The sequence below is a fragment of the Pomacea canaliculata genome, linkage group LG5 (assembly GCF_003073045.1).
Source record: "Pomacea canaliculata isolate SZHN2017 linkage group LG5, ASM307304v1, whole genome shotgun sequence".
Classification (NCBI taxonomy): domain Eukaryota; kingdom Metazoa; phylum Mollusca; class Gastropoda; order Architaenioglossa; family Ampullariidae; genus Pomacea; species Pomacea canaliculata.
Window position 1 is genome coordinate 17,616,689 of NC_037594.1, and position 20,892 is coordinate 17,637,580.

A 20,892-nucleotide genomic window follows, 5' to 3' on the forward strand; every position below is an offset into this window, starting at 1 on the left:
GTATGTGTGTGAGAATATCTGTACTCGTGCGTCTCCCGGTCCATAATGTGTTAAGCACCCGGACTTTGGGAAAGTTTGTTGTACAGACCCAGAGGTTTCAAAGAAAGAGGTTAGCACTCTTGTAGGTATTTCAAGTTTCCCTGTCGTTGATCCAGAGTCTGGGTTCGCAAGCCCTCGCATCTCACACCCAATAAATCACAGCACATTGGAGAGGGTGAGCAGGGTCCACGGACTCTTTCATGTCTGAAAGGAGAATCGCGAAGGCTCCTGCAGCCCAGTCCTGGTTCATTACATTCTGTTCAATCAGTGTCCCACAGAAACTGATGCCTTTATTGCACTTTTTGCCCAAACAACACCGGCACACTACACCTCTCTTGCTGGCATTTGCAGCACAAAATGGCGGTCATTTTACACCCATCGATTTCTTCACATCGCCGGGGACAAAGTTTAAACACGAAAACAGTTTGTCAGTTATTTGGTCAGGCAGCTATTCAAACCTCCACATCTCTCACTACACCCATCGTGTAAGTTTGAAGGTCTGAAGAGTTTGAATCTTTCATTGCTTTTGCTTTGTGCGCTCTACGAGTTCACGCAACTGTAAAGTTTACGATGTCTGAGGCTGGCAGGGCTGGTCGTGTGCTAGACCGGTATAGCTGCCAAGCTAGTTGACTACTTCGGGAAAGGTAGAAGCTGCTTAACAACAAATTTAAATGGATAAGTATTGTATATTGAAATGAATAATAATCCAGTTTAGTTGAAGATGTCAAGAAAAGTTCTAGAAAAAAGTTCCAGTAAGTTCCCCATTGCCATTATTCCTTTGTCTTTGCCGCCAATTCTTACAAAACGAAAATTAAAAAAAAATTACTCAATGAGCATTCTAGTTATCTTCCCGTTACTCAACGTTAATGTTCACCTGATGTTCAATTATCTGATTGAGTGACTGAAATATTACAGACCACCTGATTGTTTCCCATAAAACAAAATTCTCGAGTCTGCGTAGAGCTCTGCACGTCCCAACGGAAGCATCAGTGATGAGCACAACGGTTTATTCTGAACTTAACAAGGAATTCCTTGAAGGGGGCAGGGAGGCTGGGAGGACCATTCGTGACTCGTGTCTCTTGTGTCATGCTTTCTCCGGATGTGGTGCAGCCAGCGTGACTGCTGCTTCTTGGAAGCCTGGAGGAGGAGGGCATGGGTTTGATCACGCCGCCTTTTGGAAAAGACCGAGAAATATACTTGATATCACGTAGAAACTGGAAAGGCAGTCTCAGCCGCGGATTAAAACAAAAAATTATGACAAGAGGCTCACGAACTATGGTGTTTTGAGCCAAAATATCAGTCGTGATGAAAATGAATCTGTTCTTTTTTCCCTTCTCTGTCTTTTCTTCTCTTCTTCTTTGTTTCGCGACTACAAGAAGCTTAGACTGTGCTTAGTGTGGGGTTTGTGCAAAAAGTATAAAGTAGAGGCAGGAGCACAACATTATTTAATATTTTCTCAGTAATGTCATCACATTGCTGATGTTGTGCATGATTCTTAGTACAAGAGCGCAATTTTCTCGAGGGTCAAGAAGTGCCAACAAGCCTTGGGATACCGTGGGCGAGGTCAAAGGCCACCGCTGGCGACGTGGCGGTGTTTGCAGTGGGCGCACGGCCCATTAGCTGCTATTGTTACACTATTTGTTTAGAAAACATCGATCATCTCCTTCAACGTTTTTTGCACAGCAATTAGAAAAGGCGACTTGAGACAAAACTACGAGGGAAAAAAAATTAATGAAGAATCTGCAAGCCTTTTATTAAGCAAATTATCGCCTATATTACATTCCATGGACATTTAAGATAGATTTTTAAAAAGATCCATAATGACCAGTGAAAAATGACTGACCAATGAGCGACCACGGGTAGAACATTTCTTGAACCACCTCCACTTTAGCTACTAGAGAGCAATCTACAACAAAACAGCACGAAATGCGTACCCCCATCAATAAGTCTTTGTTTGACCTGTGACCCATCATCTGATGGCGCTTTGTAAACCGGCGCCGGGTCATGACCTCAGTCTATGTGATCATACGTTCCGAGGACTTCAGACGCTCTAATGCAGGAGATGACAAAACATGCGAGGTTCCTCCCTGGGGGTTGCGTCACTTCTAGGAAAAAGTAGCCTCTTAGGATTTGGTGCCAGACCAGACATGTTTGGTCATGAATATATACATATATACTGCGCGGCTAGCAGCGTGAATGTTGTGCCCTTGACATCCGTATAGTACACTTTCCCTGATTAGATAATACAGTGATCCAGATTTTTCTGTTTCTAAATTTAATGCTGATTTCAGTCGCAGTGAACAGGGGGTGGCTGGGGAGGTTTGGAGTTTTTGTTTAAACAGCGAGTCCGTAGTTGAGGCTTTGACGCGACAGAAACGTCCAACCTACATCGAGACAGAACAGAAAATGAAGCGATGCAGAGGTCTGGTATTATCAGATGTTTATTAATGCGTCTGACCCAGACTAACCGCTGAATGTCCAAGGGGGAGAAGATGTATTGAGCACCAGGAGACAGCACGTGCTGTCCGTCACGCTTCTGACGGTCACGATGACCTTCTTGTGTGCGCATGACTGCAGCGACCAGACTGTGGACGCCGAGAGGTCGCCATGACAGGTGGCAGACGACGTCCTTCGTAATGCGATAAAAAGAGCCTGCTTATTTTATGTAATTGCAACCAGACCTAATTTTCTAGTCTGATTTTATAATCCCTAAAACCTGAGATGAGAGCTTTTGGACTTTTTTTTTTTTCACTTTTCAATAAGTTTTGTTCTACACACAATTTCTGCTTAAACATCCACCCTCGCCCCGTGAATTGCTGTTGAACTTTCCGAGTCTGCTGCACTCTCTAAATGCCTTTTTTTCTGAACTTTCACGTGAAGATGACACGGTACAATCCGAATGGACATCGATCACAGTCCCCCGCCTCCGTTGAACTGGTTTAGATGACACGTACGTATCAGGTTTCCCCTCCATTAACAGCGTAGGTGTGGTTAAAAATAATGCAGAAATCTTATTTAAACGCTTGATGCTGCAAAAACTGATTTCCCTTCAACAAGCAAAGTATGTAAGAAAAAGAAATATGCCAAGGTTTCTCCCTGTTACAGAATACATAAGAAAGTTTGATTTAAAGCCGTAACCATGATAAACGCGTGTAGGACATGGAAAAAGTGAAACGTCGTTTGTAAATAAAATTTATCTTGCCGGAAATAAAATTAAGATAGTCATATATGCATGTTCGCTTAAAAAAAAACAAAAAAAACCCAAAAAAACAAAAAAAACCCAAAACCAAAAAACAAAAACTCAAAATGTGCACACGCACGCGCGCACGCACACCACTCTTACAGATTAATCATGATCATGGAACGGTTCATTATTTTACATTCTGCTACAAGGATGCTGTTTCATCGGCTTGTGCACCTGCGGCGTTTGCATCTTCCAGTCGCAGATGTTTGGCGGTGCAGTCGCTTGTTATGGCCGCTGTGTTAACCGGCGTTAAATCCGGGCGATCACCGGGCCGCCGCTAGACGTTGCAGAGGTTTACAACGGTTTATCGCTGCCATCGATTGAGTGTCATGGAAACGCCAAGGGTCGGTGGGCTTGAAGGCAGATTATGCTATCAGCATGTGAGGATCACAGCCGACATTGCCGCGTGCAGGGACAGGGGGACAGCGACATTGCCTCCTGACAGACCACCGACACCGCAAGCGGGAGGCAGTCCAGGAGGACATCAACTGAAATGAGGGAAGCAAGCTAGTAACATGTGATCCGTGAGAATTAGAGACAAAATGAGAAAGTGTGGTGCAAGAACACAAAATGGGGAAAACAGAGAAACTGAATAGACTAGATATGGAAGAAAGAATAAGCAATGACTTCAATATCATAGTTTTAGTTTATTCCTTGTTACTCACCGAGGAGGATAGTGCCGCAACAATATCATTCGTGAATATGTATATAACTGCCAACAGATCCTGGATACGTACATGTTACTTTTTTCTTAAAAAAAAAAAAAATTCGTGTCCCCAGACAAAAGCTATAGTGAGCAGAGGTTGCTCGCGCAGGGAATGAATCTGATACAAAGTCTCAGGAAAGCCGAAAAGGTCAAAAGGAAATGAACCTCCTTCACAGCATTAGTACGCATTGCTTTCAAAAGAATAATTTTTCACAATAACTGATGCTGACAGATTAATCGAACATCTTCCAATTAGAAAATTAAAGCGAAGGGTATGTATTTTTTCAGGCTCGTAGCCAAGTAAATGGTGAAGTTCTGAAACACTTTTTTTTCTCTTTTTTTTCTGTGTGCCATGCGTGCTGCCTTGTTACATGTGAGGACACTGGAAGCCTAATACTCTCGCACCAACACGACCTCGCCAAAATCTGATTCATCGAAGACGGACAAGGCTAACAAGCGCACAAAGGGGCTAGAGGTAAGGGGTAAGTAACTCTAGAGTTGTACGGTCGATGCCAAGCACTGATGAGGGCAAATAACCCGTATAATCAAATTGCGTAAAGCCAGAGGAGCGGGATTATATAATACTGTATTCAATCAGTCCTTCTGCTGCTGAGGGATGTAACCTGGCATCGTCTGGGTCAGATTCCTGTTTCACTCGGTCACGTGCTCATATCGGACTGTGCAGAAAAGAAGTGAGAAGGGAGGTAACCATGTGGCGAGCAACATCGGTGTGTGTGTGTGTCCGATAGTCTGTTCCCTTTCCGTTTCCTTATCCTTTTCCTCTTTCTTTATTTCTCTCTTTTTTTTTTCCTTCCCCAATCGTCCTCTATTTTTTTATCTTGTGTTTTCCTATAATTACGACCGGTCCTGTTGCCCATCGCAAAATGTTCTGTCGAAGATGACGATGAAGTCAATAGGAAGGCAGCAAGTGGACCTACAAAGACCATTCGCCAAGCAAGCTGGTGGGTCTCAACAAGCAAGTCAGAGAATTTGGACCTAAAGCACACTTAAGTTTAAAAACACGCACGATGATGACAGGAATGAGAGAGAGAAAGAGATGCTGCACGCAAATTTTAAATCGAACATCTTTTCTTGCATGTCACTAGCCCAAGTTCAAGGCCTTACAAACAGAAATTTGATTGCAGTTTGAATGATTATTTTTGTCATCGATCAAGCCTGTAGTATTTTCACACAGCCTTTAACGTCTTTTGGGCAGTGCGACATGGGAATGATCCTCTCCATTTAAGATTAAACTCAAAATTAAAAGTGGTAGAAATTGTTCTAAAGGTCTTTGTGCTTTCTTAAATACATTGTAGTGGTTTTGCTTTCAGGATATTGAAATTCAGAGAGTGTCACCCTGTATCCCTATTTTTAGAATCATTGTCAGTTAAAATATAATCTAAAATTAGTCAGTCATAAAGATGGAAGCTGTTGGAGTCTCAAAAATTCAGGAGAAAGCTGTCGAGGAAAAAGTTCACTGATACCATGGTTGTAAATAAGAAGAATTGTAAATTTAGAAGCACGGATACTAAATTTAATACCATTCTCTTCACGAAGGACTTTCATTCTGCTTTTATGTTCGTCGATTTGATCGTCTGCTCTGACGTCACTACTGACTGCTTTTTTCCTCCCTCGTCTCCCTCGTCTCGCCCGTCTGTCTGTGAGGCTTAATGTTACTTAAGTGCTTCGTGGTCTGAGATTTATACCAGACTGGGCTGCTGTTCCAGACTGGTCAAGCGCCTGCGCAGACAGATCAGCGGTCAAGGAGGGATATGGCAACCATACTTTTTTTAAAAAAAAAATCGCCTGATTTAACGGGTCAGCTGTCATTTTCCATCCCCTCCATCATCAAGACTTCATTAATCGATTTTTATTTTCGTCTTCTGAGAAATGATTGCGTAAATGATTGGTAAGTTTATTGAGAAGTGTATATGCAGGGTTGTTATTCTCGTTATCTTTTGAACTATTAATTTCCTCAGAGTCAGTTTCTATGTCCATCATTTCGCATTCAAACCTCTCTTTGTTCACTGGGAGTCGGACTTGCCATCATCACGCGGAATTGGAATTCCAATCAGCGATCTGTCTTCCATGAAACGAGTTCATAACACTGCCGAGGCGATTCGATCTGAATTTAAGAATAATATCTCAGATTTTATGATAACACCTTGCTGCTTGCAGCCTATTCAGTCATACACTCGAACAGCCTGGATATACGCACTGACTAACACGCCGGCACGTGGGCGAGTCAGTGGAATGATAGCATTCCCGCGCAACACGTAGACAGACGAAAGGAAGATGCTAAAATTACACTAATTCTCCATTCAGCACGAAACTCGAGGCAGCATTCTTCTCCTACTTAAGTACAGAAGCTGGAATGCTTTCTAGCGACTCACACTCACACAAAACCCATGTGAGATTTTAAAGACCTCTAAGTAGATCAACTTTGTTAAAAATCAATGCCTGGAAACTTAGCTGTCCACGTGACTTTTCGCGCTAACAAATACATAACCCTGTGTTTCTTTCCCTGAAGCTCATGTTCGTGTCGGATTAACTCATTTACTTTGTCCATTTATCCCAGATTATTGGCGGGTTTATCATACACAATGTTCTTCCACTTCATATTCTGAAAGTTGCCAGAAAATCAGGAGTGTCAAAGAAGAATGGCATCGGCCAGGGATTTTCATTTCAAAGAGAGAGAGGGGGCAGAGGAGAGATGAAAGACTACGAAATGAAGGAGAAAACCAAAAAAAAAAAAAAAAAATAGAGGAGGAGGAGGGTAGAGTGTGAAGCAGACAGTCCATCACATGAGCAGCAAGACAAACAGAGGCTGCATGCAGTTTCTCCCTTTTCCGAAGTCTTCCACTTAAGCGTGAAGTCTAGGGACTCCCAGGTCCCAGTGGCCCTTTACATTTGCATTTTATCTTCTCCGCGACATAATTCGGCCCTCAGCGCTTCGCGGAGCTGCTGCCGCCATCGCTGCTGACGCCGATGGCTTCTGGAAACCTCGCTAGGCTGGCGTTCTTCGAGAAAAAATGAGATTTTTGTTTAGAAACAACAGTCTCTTTGAGATACATTATCGGGAGCTTCCTCTTCGAATACGTTTGCACCTATGTCAGTGTTATGATTGCAGATTTATGTTCCTCTCGCTTTTCACTTTAAAAAAACATAATTACTGAACTTTGCGGCTAATTTGTTAGTTTGCTCTAAAGGAGGGGACGAAATTTTGAAACTGAGGAAAGAAAATAAAAAGTATGAGCTTAAAAATTATGTTCATAACTAGCATTATAAAGAGGTTTCAAAATGTGGTCTTTCATAACACTACTTTAATAAAACTTTAGCAAATGTGGACATTGCGGAAAAAACTGAAGATCCGTCAGTGTTTTTGTTTACCGGTCACTGATATTATAAAGGCGCAAATATTGTATGATATATGGTGTAAGACTATTTTAATGATGACTTAAATGATTTTTGTTTACGTGGATTGCGTAAGAATACTGTTGATTTTGTTATTTATAAAACTTCAAGATGACTGTGAATGGTATGTATGATATAGACATCGTGACAGCTTTCTATATGATTATACATATTTCTTCAATAAGTGTCGTGTAAGAAATCTTCATACATGATCACTGTGGAGGATTTAGATGTTGCATTAGAACACTTTCATGAATAAACATATTATTGGTCTGCATGATGTATGTATTGTGCAAGAACTTTTAATGACTTCATCCCTGTTCCGTGCAAAAGTATAATGAACCATGATTTTTTTTCCTGAAGTTCTGATTGCTGGGTGCAGCAGACATGCTGTAAGCTTTTGCAATTATCATCTGGGGCTTACAGAAAGTCTGCTGCGTGATTTTTCGTTTTTTGTTTTTGTTTTTGTTTTTTTTTTGTGCTTTTTTTGGGGTGGGGTGGGGAATGCTGTAATCTACATTTATGCCTCAGGTACACACGCCATAATTGGGATTACAAGATGCATGACTGCCACACGTGGAGAATCCTCTAAGGGATGAGTCATATATCTGTTCAGAACATTTCATATTCATCTTTTGTCAAGAGGGATTGACCTCCCACAAGTAAAGCAACTATTTTTAGACCATTTCTTCCTGTACTCAATCTTCCATCCACCCGCCATCTTTGTGTAGATGAAGCTGATGGAAGCTGAGCTGTGGTGTTGATGTTGTGCTGTCTAGACCACCCATGCCATACTTCATTCTAAGACATCACTGAACAACTGTGACGTGCGCCAAGTGCATGCTGTCTCTAGAACAGGTAGCTGAGTGCTCTGAAGAAGCAGAAGTCTTATTCTAGTTCTGGATCATATCGCAGTCCATTTATTTATTAGTACAATGATTTCTTTTTGTCTAAAGCAGCCGGCAATCTGGATTCTAAATGTAGGTTGATCTACTCGAATTTATTGCAAGATAAAGTAGTATTTTACACTTAAAAATAACCTTGTCAGTGAAAGTGTTAATGTGCAGGGTGTTATGAACAGACTATTTCCAGTTTAGAGGAAAAAAGATAAATCAGAAATACGATACAATCCTTTAAACACATCAGTCAACGATTTCTTTTTTTATGCTTTCCATTCTCAGGCTGTATCACTGACTTTTGGCAGGAGGGAGCTCGCCTCATGGGTGGAAGTTGTACTTTAGGGACAGCGATGGCGTTTATTAATGCCGTTATTTGATATTGTGCCTCATTTTATATTCTTTTGACACAGAAGAACATTTGAATGCCGGCTCAGGTGAGGCACAATGGTGTGTATAGCTGAAAATATTAAGTAATGCCGACCGTTTGCTTTTCGAGTTTGTCAAAGGTAAAATCTAATTGTTTGAGCGTTTGCAGCAACAGCTGTGTCTCTGTTTAGATAACCGCAGGCCAGCCTCCTGATCAGTTCATGACCTGCGTGAGGCATGATGGGACTGTCATGTTTGCCGTCCAGCTTTAAAGGACTAGTGTGGTGCAAATGTTTTTTTTCTGAAATATTGGGTAAAACTTCAGGCAAGATACTATTTCCCTCAATTTTTGTGAATAATACCCTTCAGTTCTCGAGATACACACACATAAACACTCCTGGCATTACGTTTCTCCGCTTGTATTTGTACACAGCATTCCCATTGGGTGCAGCTTTAACATCTACGAATCTATAAATATCCATGTACAATCGTGACGTTTGTGTTGCTAACCTCTTTCTGTTCACGCTTAGCGTGGATCTCGAAAACGGAAGTGCTTAAAGTAATCATCCACATTTTGGAAAACAGTTTCTTGCACTGATCTTTAATCATTATTAAAAAGTTACATCCCACTAGTAGATCTTTAAGTTTAAAATTACTTTAAAATAGACCTTGCACAAAGAGGCCAAGCAGCCGTGGAAAAAAAGAAAAAGAATGTGTTATTTTCAGTTCGCGGTAGTATTGACCGTGACTGTCATTTACCTTCTTTACTGGAGTGGAATAGAGGCTCCTGGAAGGCCGAGAGTTATATGCGTTCTGACAGGTGAGCACGCACGGCGCTACGTGGTGAGCAGAAAGGTCACGTGGGAGGCTGATGGCTGAGAAAGTCTTCCTGCTTCACTCACGGGATGCGAAGGTCTCGTAGGAGGACAGTATACTTGTTTAAAGAGTGGCGAGCGCAAAATTAGCGAAATAATATTTTTGATAGAAACATTAAATGGTGCAACAGGTGAGTGTCTACGAGGCCAGGTAGACGCTTGATGAACAGTTCAGTCAGCTGACTGCTTTCTGCTAACTCTTGCTCTTGAGGGCTGGTGCCTGGTAGTGTTAGATGATCGCGACACTGTGTAGAGTGAGGACTAGAAGCTGTGTGTCGCGCCATGCAGCTGTTAGTCACGTCAGGCAGCTGTCAGGTCCGTCAGACAGCTGTTGGTACACACACTGGTCACCTCAACTACACGAACGTCAACGAGGCCACAACAACACGTCAACGCTCCACGAGCTACCCACACCACAACACAAATCTGTAGCGAAGTCAGGAAAAGTGGGATGTTCATCGACCAGGAAGCAACGACGCACACACACACACACACGCACACACACGCACGACCACACACACACACACAGAATCTCAAACAGGAGGTTCCTGCTAGCAGTGACCACGACTGGTGGCTGCCGTGTCCCTAGTTCTTGCTCGCAGACACCTCGGTGTGATGCACTCTACTGAAACTTTATTGCTTACTTCAACATTCTAACATCTTCATCACTTGCCTCCAACAAGATTTCTCGATATTCTATTATTAAAAAGACTTGAAGAATTGAGGATAGTACCACTTTTTTGCGTTTCGGTCTGCGTCGCATACATTGAACTAAAATCGGATGGGTTCGAGTAGCGGTTCTAGGTCGAATGTAAAGCAGTTATTCAAATCATCCCAATATCTTTCATCCGCACATTGTGAGTGCTTCTCTCATTATTCTTCCATACCCGCCATGCATTGCAGCTTGCCGGTCCCAAGGAACTCAGAATGCCCCCATGTCCATTGCCAGCCAAGATCCCGGATGTCATTATTGTTGCACGCGCGGGTAAGATAAATCGCTAGCATCGGAGGAGACGTTCGCTTGCATGATTCTAAATGCTTTCAACCCCCTCCTCCGCCAGGTTTTTTTTTTTTCGGTTGGTAGGGTAATGGAACAGAAGACGATGTTGCATGTGCGCGTTTGCATGTGGATAACGCGAGCGATCAAAGACGCACGAAGCATGTGATGGAAGGGAAAACATCAGACGAGGAGGACGATGAACGTGGGCAGGATGATAGGAATCCAGTGCACCATGCGCATGCACGCACATTGCATGCATCCTATTCCTTTATCGATTCTTCCATGCACGCTGGCCATCGCAGGGGTCGTCATTCACAAGCTTCAGTCACACTTCAACTGCCGGCTTCCTCGGGCTGATCTCGAGAACAGTGACAACGACTGCGACAAGGAGGACTTCAATGAACGAATGAATGTCTACAGTACTGTGTACGTGTATGTATGTGTGCATGTATGGAGCCTGGCAGGTAGAGAGATGTATAGATGCATTCATTTTGCGTACGTACACACAAAATAAAGACAAAGGTTACGTTCAGGTGGACATTGGGTCCACCTGATGGATGGATGGATGGGATGGATGGATGGATCCACCTGATGGATGGATGGGAGTAAAGACAGGAAGGAAGGGAAATATTGAGAAGGATAGTGTTGAAGATGGGAGAGAGAAAAATTTCTCAAGAGATTAGCTAAAAATAACACAATCGACACAAAATAGTCGATTGGAGGCTGTAAATGTTGCCTGACCAACAACTAAGCCCTGCCTTAGGAATAGAGGCACGGACAACTATTTCCCTAGGTGCGGCTGCAGATCGTGGTGGCCAATTTCTGGAACCCTGTCTTAGGAAGAAAGTGTGTGTGTGTGTGAGGGGGTGAGTTGACCTGTCTGGCTGGAAATATGTCCTGCAGGGCAGATACGATAACTACTTGGCAGCTGTCCTGCTGGTGAATACAGCACCATGGTGATGTCTCATGGCAAAAATGGGGAACAGAGAAACGACTTCATCTACACACTCCCTTATGGCTTTTATGCAACACCCTTTCAGCAAAAGACAGAGGAACAAATTAATTGGGAATGTCAAGTAATCCAATACGATAAGGACATTATAAGTCTTAAATTATAATAAATTTTGTTATTAAAATTCTTATTAATAATAATAATGTAATAAGTACTTATCATTGCATTTTTCATTTTTGGTAGTAATTAGACATGAAAGTTCCTCCTCGTCGTTGTCATCCTTGCCACCGCCATCTCAATTTTCGTCGTAATACAGATGTAGCTGGATGCTGACGAGCTTTGCTGATCGATGGCCAGAACAACACCGAGGACCCTGCGGAAGGCCGGCGTGTGTAATCGGAATCCGACGTATGCGAAGTGGGGAAGCATCTTCTGCAGAAAAACACACTCGCCAATCAATATTTGCCGGAGATGAGTGGACGATTTCAAGTTTATGCAGACTAATTTCTCGCTTTTATGGCCGGATGTTCTTCAAGAGTGAATCGGTGTCTGCGTCATGAGAGACTCTATAAATAGACATGTGCGTCAAGGGATATTTCATGAATAGAATTCATCCTGCCAAAATTCTCCGCCAAACTATGGTCTCTCGGCATGTTGAGGCACTAAAAACTTTAGATATAGTATCAAAAAAAATCGAGCTGATTACACAATTGATGAATAGGAGGATCCTGTCACAGAGGTAGGTAACATCGAGGATTTAAACGAGAAAGAAACCAGTGGAATTTGTGAGTGTTCTGCTGGCCTGTCGAAGTAGTAATATTTCAGCTGGAAAACTCCGATCTTTTGCTCGTGTAATCGTGGAGCTGCAGCAGCTGTAACTTTACCGTTTCCGTATTTCGATCATGAGATCATCTTCAGCCTGGATCTTGAGAGTGTCTTCGACTTTCACTCAATTTTCACTATTAATCACGATTTTCTGTTTTCTTATTTCGATCTTATTTATATTATTTCGATCATTAGATCATCTTGACCTTAAATATCGAATGCAATCTTATTTCGAGTTTGAGATCGTCTTGACCTTTAATCTTGAACATCTTTGGATCGTTTGATCCTCTTGACCTCAAATCTTGAACGTTTCCCTGCAACCCCAGATCATGTCAACCTTGCATCTTGACTGTCTTATTTCGATCTCCAGATCATCTCACTGCTGACACTCGAGAGCCTGTCCCCGGCTTAGACCCTGGTCATGTGGACAAGCAAACTCGTTGCCCTCGAGTGGCTGCCCCCTTGTCCCTCATTTTTCCACTTCCTTTATCTTTCCTTTCTTTCACCTCCCCACACCATCCCCACACCTCGCTGCCACCCTCCCTGACGGCGTGTTATCGGCAGATGACGTCTACTGGCGACTGATCAGCGCGTTGCGTGCGCGCTCACAGTTCCGGCACGCGCACACATTCACATTGCATGCGCGTTTCGCACTCGGACGCACTGCGGTGTCTTCTTGTTTGCAGGCTTCCTTCGAGCCGATGACGCCAGAAATAAGTGCACTCTGCGTGTACCGCAAGTTAAAAGTTAATGGGCGAACTGAAGACCGGCGGCGGAAAAGGGCGAGTAATCAGGATGATGTATGTGCACCCAGAGCTGTTATTCCAGGGGCTTGACGCACGACCCTCGCCACTTGCCGCTCGCGCCAAAGATTGCAGAAGCGTGAACGGACGAGCAGGCTGTTGAGATGGCGACTTGCTTGTGCGTCTACCTTCCTCTCCATTTGTCGTCTGGAAAAATAACCTTGAAATTTCTCACATTCTTCTCTTGTTTTTTTTTTAATTCGATAAATATTGTTGAAAATTCGTTTTCTGTTCTTCGCTTATTCCTTATTTCTGCCTTTCAATATCTCTTATCTGTGGCACTCTTTGTTAACAAAATCAAAGCATGCAGGCAATTGATGATAACAGTTCACAGAAAAGGTTTATTCCCTGTCGTACAATTCCTTTTTTTCCAATCACTATTAACTGTCACACAATACACATCCCTACCTCTCTCTAGCTTCCTGTAACTCTACCTACCTGAATAACGACTAATAGGGTTGCTAAAGAACTGAAATATTTACGCAGGATCAGAAACAGGATACAGCTGTAAAAAGAGCTTAACCTCTGTCCTACATCTCTCAGATGTGTGTTTTCACTAGACACCAAAAACCCGTGAAAAATTCATTAGCTTGCAGGATAGTTTCGTGTTGTTTACCGGTCCTGTTATGGCACGCATTTTTCTTTTGACGAGAAATTCATTTTTAATTTGACCGCTGGAAAGTATTTTTCTTTGACATGAAAACTCTGGAAGTAAATTCGAATGCTTTGGGAAAGATAGTTTTACTAGACTTTTCAGTCAGCCATTGCCTGGGACACGGTCCTATTGTCACGACGTCTCCGAAAGAAAAGAAAATATCGATGAATACAAAAACTTCGCAGCTCGTTGCGTGTTACATGATCAGATTAGTTTAAATACGATTCCTGGGAGTTTTCAAACGGTGCAGGAGGACAGACAGAGCTGCAGGTCTGCGCACACTGCACACACCACACATCGCACGCACAGTCCGCCATGAAGCGTGACCTGAAAATCTGTGCGCAGTCGAGCGTGTGTCGCACCTGACAGGGGACCAGGTAATGCTTTTAATGTGTCGATGATTTTATCACACTCACACCCTGCATGCACGGAGAGCAGGTGGCGAGAGAAAAATTCAAGTTGAAAGACATGAAACGAGATGTTAAAAAGCCGCTGCTCTCATCAGACACGGCGATGGTACTCTCGTCAAGAGAAGAAAGGTCCACGAAATCACGCAGACGTCTGCAAATTAAGGCGCGGTTGCTGCGCGTGCAGATTGTGCGCACGTGCGGATGCTGCTGCTGCTGCTGCTGCTACCCGGGGTGCATTCTATCTTGTTTTAATAACTACCACACGCATATACTCAAAAAATCTAGAAGAGTGCAGTTTTGTAATGACTCGGCAAAGCTCAGGACAAGGTACTGATTCCCCGGATATGGAGAAATCGTCTTTTATTCTCGTGATATAAGAGGTCAAAATCATGGCGCATTTACAATTAATTAACATCTGATACCATTCATCACCTTTACAAGGCAGATTCATTTATGTACTATCCTGAGGTGTTGTTGACCCTCGCTGTGCAGAGCGATGTTTAATAGACGAGCATCTAGAAAACAGAAGGTTGTGTGACATTCATCCAGATTTAGAGCAAAGGTTATCTTGCATTGAACGTTTAAACAATTTTGAACAATTTGCATCTCACTACATGCTTAACAACTTTATATTACTTTGAATTTTCTTAGCTGCTTTTTCACGAACAAAATCATTCCAGCCTCTTGTCACCTTTCTGTTTTGCAGCATGCCAAAAAGCACACAGAGCACTTCCTGTCATCTGTCTGTTGCACAAATACTTAATGGATCATATCATATGATATTTTTTTTAAAGTAAAAGGCATCTCTCGTTGTCGGAAATTACCCGAGGACCAGGTCCCACGAAGCACCCAATTAAAGAAATTATGGTCTTATTGCTTTTCGCCCGTCTTCGTGAGCAGGGACCGGAGGAATCAGACCTGCGTTTGTGCTGCTTCGGTTGAATCTTTGACCTTTTCTCCATTGTGGGCTTCGCCTTCCATGTTTTCACGCACAACGCTTTCCCGGAGAAGTCTTGCCTTCACGAAGCTTGCATCGTCTGATACCATCGCGCCCATCGACTTTATTTGATTTTTCAATGTCGGATGAGGTATCCGCACCTAGACTGACACTAGTCGCAGCATCTAGTCGCTTGACTAAGGTAGTAACAGTCGGCACCACGCGCGGCTAAACACACAAAAAGATACAGGGAAAGGAGTGTCTCCTTGTTTGCTTTCTTTCCCTCTAATTATAGGCCACTACTTGCAAGGAGAGGTGTACCTGCCTGTGCGTGTGTGCGCGTGTGCGTGCGTGAGTGCGTGCTGGTGTTCGTGCTCGCTCCTGCTGCGCCAGTTCCAGAGTCTGGTCCTAATTTCACGTCTGAAGTGAGGTCTTAATTTCACATCTTGTTCGACAAGGCTGTTGCCCATCAGCGCTCGAGGACTTTGCGTCTCAAACTTGTCTAGCCTGGGTCCTAATCAGATCCTCCAAAAAAAAAAAAAAGGGAGAAAGCAATGGTGGTCTCACTTCACGAAAATTTGTAGAGTTCAGGATTTCGATTGAAAGATCGATGTCGCTCTGATTGTGTGGTTTTTCTTACCCTTCCGTTGCCAACGATTTTCTCGTCTTTGCCTCTCTTCTCCAACTGTTCCCAGCCCTCGTCTCCCACAACTAGAGCACGCGTAGTCTAACTCTCTTTTTTACCAACAATCTGAAAGTTGATCCTTTAAGACAAATGAGAAGAGTGCTGAGCTCTAGTATTGTTAATGGCTGAACTTTAGAATAATATAATCATAATAATGTTGTTGAGCGACACCCAGCAGGACAGTTTGCCAACACAAATTAGAGTGAACTTTTATAGTAGGTCTTGCCAAAAGTTTTACAAGACCGAGCATCCTCGGCGTGTCATAAAACGTGCTCTGTTATTTTAATGCTTTCCAGGTGTGTTTTGTGTGTGTGTTTGTGTGTGTACGTGTGTGCGCATGTGTGTGTGTCGGAGTTTGTTCGTGACCTTGTCTAGAATATTCTGGCAGTGCCATAGCTTGGGACATTCTTGGCTCCAGGTCGGCGAAGTGTTTGCTCCAATATCCCATGTTTGCTGTGATAAACACAGAGTAAACGCGCTGCCTGCAACATATGCCTTACAGACTGGTTCTGCGGGTCCCACTAAATCCTCCTTTTCCCATAGTTTCATTGCGGTTCATAGTTAATTTGAATTTCTGGATAGAGATTAGCAAGAAAGAAACGATGCACATTTATATGATGTTTGTTCGTAAAGTAGGTTAGGACAATTACTATTTATATATACTATGTAAACTTGAACTCCCAGCGAGGTATGCAGACGCACAGACAGTTCGCTCCAGGTTCTTCAACCGACACGTGAAGCAGACCGAGAAGAAATGCTCCACGTGCACAATGTCACAGGTGAGCCACAGAATGAAACAGCATGCAGGAGTGAAATATCAGGTAACCTGACATAACAGATGCTCGGTCACAGGTATGGCTCCATTCTCAGCAGGCATTTTTTTTCTCCATTTTTTAGGCGCGGAATCATTCAGTGCATGTAAGACCTGCGTGTCACCGGCATGCAAATCCCCGATGTGTTCATCTGTCGATAGCACTTCGCAAATGAATGCTGACTGTAAACCCTCGTCTCCATAGTGTAGCTGGAGCCTGCAAAAACAATCTCTGGACAGGAACTGATTTTTTTTTTTTTACGAAACAGATGGTCTGTGGCGCCAGCGCGATCTTGTGACCCTCCGAACGGTTCATACTGACTTGATCGACGAACAAGAGCTTAAGCACGCTGGACTCGTTCGTGAAGTTAACACGGGACGATAGGTGCCGGAGATTTCACTCGCAATAGATGAAAAAATAGAAGTGGGCATGCTGTTCGCCTTCAGACCATTGGAAGGACCTTAGTTGTACTCGATTGGACCCCTAGCGCTCGTCCCATCTGGTCAGGTTTGCTCGCACCGGGAAGCTGCTCTCGTTCCCTCAAAAGCCACTTTGGAGAGGGGCGTGGGTTGCGGGCTGCAGCACTGCTGGAATGGTCGTTGAGGAGCCGTGAGCTTTTGCCGCAGCAGCAGTAGGCACGGCACGGCTTCTCCTTATCGATCAGGGGCGTGTGTGTGTGTGTGTGTGTGTGTGTGTGTGTGTGTGCGTGTACTATACTGTGCTGTGCAAGTGTGTGTGTGTGTGTGGACGTGCTTATGACGGTGCAGTGCGGTCATCTTTGATTGTCCTTGTCTCCGAAACTAAAGATAAAAATTAGGGAATGGACAAGTTCGTACCTCTCCTGTGATTGATCAAACATCACAATTATCATCTTCCTTCTCAAAGGTGATTGAGATTCTCCGTTACAGAATGACGTCAGAAAGGTAAGTCTGTCAGTCCACAGCAGTTATCTGCTCCTGACGTTCACAGATGGCGGAAGAAGAAGCAGCAATGAGTGTCAGCGCTGAGCTTGGAGTCAGCCCTATAACATGTGGTGGGTCGTTCACCTCGCCCCCCGTTCACAAGTCCATGATCCTAGCCTTGTAACCACCCACCCTCGCGTTATCTAGCCACGGCAGGCGAGGAGCGGACCGAACGATGCTGCCAGAGAGGGTTTGCAGGTGCAGCACGTGACACCAGCAGATGCCCGAGGACAGAGCGGACTTCTAGCTGACCAAAGATGTTACCGTTAAATCCCGTTGTTGGATCAACTAACGTAGCATCAGACTGAATTAATGAATTAAGACTGAATTAATACACTGCACACCTGACTAGATCGTGAAAGCTGCGTGGAGCGGGACGAAAGAAGACCAACATTTTTCTCGCACTGCCCAGTCTTCTCTCTCTCTCCGCAATATCAGGCTGTCCGCTCACTTACCCTGTCCACCCTCAACAGCCCATTGGACTTAACGCGATCGACCCTTATTGAAGAGTGCTGGCTACCAGTTGCATTCTTGTGATCAGGGTACGGAAGGAGGAGGAGGAGGACTTGCTTCCTATGCGAACTGCCGGCGAGCCGTGCGCACACGTTGTACAACAGCGAAGAAGGGAGGGAGAGAGAGAGTTCGAAAGTTACTGGACAAACAAGGAAGCTGGTGCTAGCTACCCGCAAAAGCCAGGCGGCGGAGGTGGCTGGAGTGGGGTGTGCGAGGCGAGGGGGAGAGCCGACGACCATAGGAGACAAGTATAGCGGCGGCGACCTGTTGAGTTCCGCGAGGCCCGTGGCACTACTGAGCGCCGGTGCACGCGCTACACGGGGAAGCGGAGGGACGCAGCCAGGCGAAGGAGGAGCCACGCCGCTTGGACTTGAGACGGGCTGACGGACGCATCGGCATCTCTCTCTCGCAGCAGCAGCAGCAGCAGCAGCAGCCACAGCAGCAGTTCCGACTCTCCTCCGTGTTGCAAACTACGAGGGGTAACAGAAAACTCCTGCACAACAACATACGACATGCTGCCAGTTCTTGTCCGAAGCCGACAAGAGTAAGAATTCCACACTCCCTGTATTTTTTAAAGTCAAGAAAGGAAGGAAAAAAAAAACCCTCATCCAAAAACAACAAAAACCTAAAAAATTTCCCCTCTACCAAATGTCGGCTCGGCTGCCGTAGGCAGTTGTGTGAGCCCTTCCCCAGCTTCGGTGGAGGTTTCTGGAGACAGGATTTCTATGCCTGACGATAGAACTGGTGTGCTGCATACAGTCAGTCAAGTCTGTCAGCCGTCGTCGCCAGCTGTGCTGACGTTACCTCGCGTATTTCCTGGTGCGTCGTTGTCGTGTCGGCCGTGGTGATGTTGTTGGAGTCTTGTCGATGTGACTGAGGACGAAGCTGGTGCCGAGGAGGTGCATGGTCGGCGCTCCTACCTATGTGTGCACGAAAAAGGTGGAAAGCACCGCCCTCTAGTGTCAAAAGCAGCTTGGCTAAGGGCGGACGAATGTTTCGAATGATCATTTACCGCCTCTTCCCACCTCTGCGGAAGCATCTGCTCTTCTCCAGAGAGAATCGTGAGTACTGAGCTATTTATAGATGTCCTAGTATTATCATCGACGGTCTAACTCGCGGATGGTATGCTGGTGCTTTTGTTTGTTTGTTTCCTTCTTTCCTTCCCGACCCCTTGTATTCCATTATGTGTGCGTGTGGTCATGTTACAGCTTCTGGTTGTTTTGTTGTGCCAGTTGCCTTCCCCTTGCCTGTCGAGTTACCTCCTGTGTCTTTCTTTCTCTCGTTCACTTCCTCTGTTTTTCTGTCTTTTTTTTTTTAAAGGGACGCGTGTGTGTGCGTGCGTTCGTGCGTGTGTGTTTTACCCTGTGAATTACTATATGAGCCTGCTGTGTCTGTGTGTATGTGCATTGAGGAGAGGAGAGTTGGTAGGAGTGGGGGCGGAGTAATTGAGGCCATGTTTTTGAGTTCATCCGCTCCAGCGTTCCTGAAAACATAAGAGAACCTTTGTATTCTCAATCCTAGAGAATAAGCGAGTTTCAAGGCCTGCTAGACTTTCCCCCAATCCCTCCTTCATTCTGCTTCTTCTTACATCGTTTGTCTTGCATTTCCTTCCGACAAACCGAGGATCTTCCTTTGCTTCATTTTTTTTTCTATTTTGGGTTTCTTATTCTTTTCACAACTTAAGAATAACTATTAAGACAGAAGGTTTCAGCCTCGCTGGGTTTTGTTATTTATTTGGGTTTCTTTAAGGGTGAAGGATGTTGCGAACATACAACGCCATGACATGGGAAGTTATGCCCCTTGGCTATTTGCAGCACAGTTCTCTTTCCCAGGAACCGCCAACGTTCGCAACAGTCAAGACAATTTTCATTGCATGAATGCAGAGAAGCGTGAATAGCACGCACTGTGTTCCTCTTCACACGGTTGAATTCTTCCCCTCTTCCGGCAGACGTGGTGACATCATCGGCATCGTCGATAGAAGTCGTGAAGCTTCGTCTCCGATAATGACATGAGCAACGGCCCGCAACTTCCGGTAGCAGGATACAAGCCATATGGTGGCTTGTTGTTCGCCGCGAATACACGTCTGAAAACAGTCCTAGGAAACATAACAATGGCGTGTTGAGGGGTGGTGATGATGGGTGTGAGAGTGAGGTGGTGAACACCAACAGGCTTTTATTTGAGTGCAGAAATGCTTTTGAAAAGGACACGTTAGATTCATCACACGATGCATACCGTTCAAAAAGACAAGAAATTGATGTAACCTTTGTGTACTGGAATGTTTGAAAACTTGTTTGAATACTTTTTTTTAAAAGACAAAGGGAGATGTATTGAATTTAGAAAGGTAGTGTCATATATCTTACAAATCTAATGAAAGTGATTCGATAAACATTTTCTTGCGTAATAACAGCAACTGCTGATCTCTGCCAAGTGCAGAAAGACTTAGGAAGTGTGAAATTCGGTTCACTAACAACATGCAACATTGTTAATTAACGTTTATTGGCGTTGATTGATTGATTGATTGATTGATTGAAGGGTGGGTCATCTATTGGCAAAGGTCCATAAGGGCAATGGGTTTTGGAAGAAACGTCTCAAGCACTGTTGCTAGCTATTCCTCTAACTTCACTTCTCGAAGTAAAATCAGGGTAACGTTGAAATTTGTTGTTAAGCACGAGCATCTGTCTGAGTTTTGCCTACAGTGGGTGGGTTGAACACCAAGTAATTGCTGAAGACGAGACCGCTGGAGAGTTTACAGACCATGCAGCATCGCTGAGGTCATCGTTGGTGGAGGTTACTCC

At 44.3% G+C, this 20,892-nt stretch overlaps 1 protein-coding gene across 10 annotated transcripts in view; it reads left to right on the forward strand.

Moving 5' to 3' along the window:
* LOC112563592 (Kv channel-interacting protein 4-like) overlaps window positions 1–20,892 on the forward strand; it is a 195,201-nt gene that overhangs the window by 94,833 nt on the left and 79,476 nt on the right. Inside the window, exon 1 of one of the 10 annotated variants that reach the window (XM_025237696.1) lies at window positions 17,247–19,158. The exons of the other annotated variants lie outside the window; for them this stretch is intronic. Within the exon in view, the coding sequence (XP_025093481.1) occupies window positions 19,020–19,158 (139 nt within the window). The 5' untranslated portion in view covers window positions 17,247–19,019. Of the gene's footprint in view, window positions 1–17,246; window positions 19,159–20,892 lie in introns of those variants that run through there. 10 annotated transcript variants of the gene reach the window in all.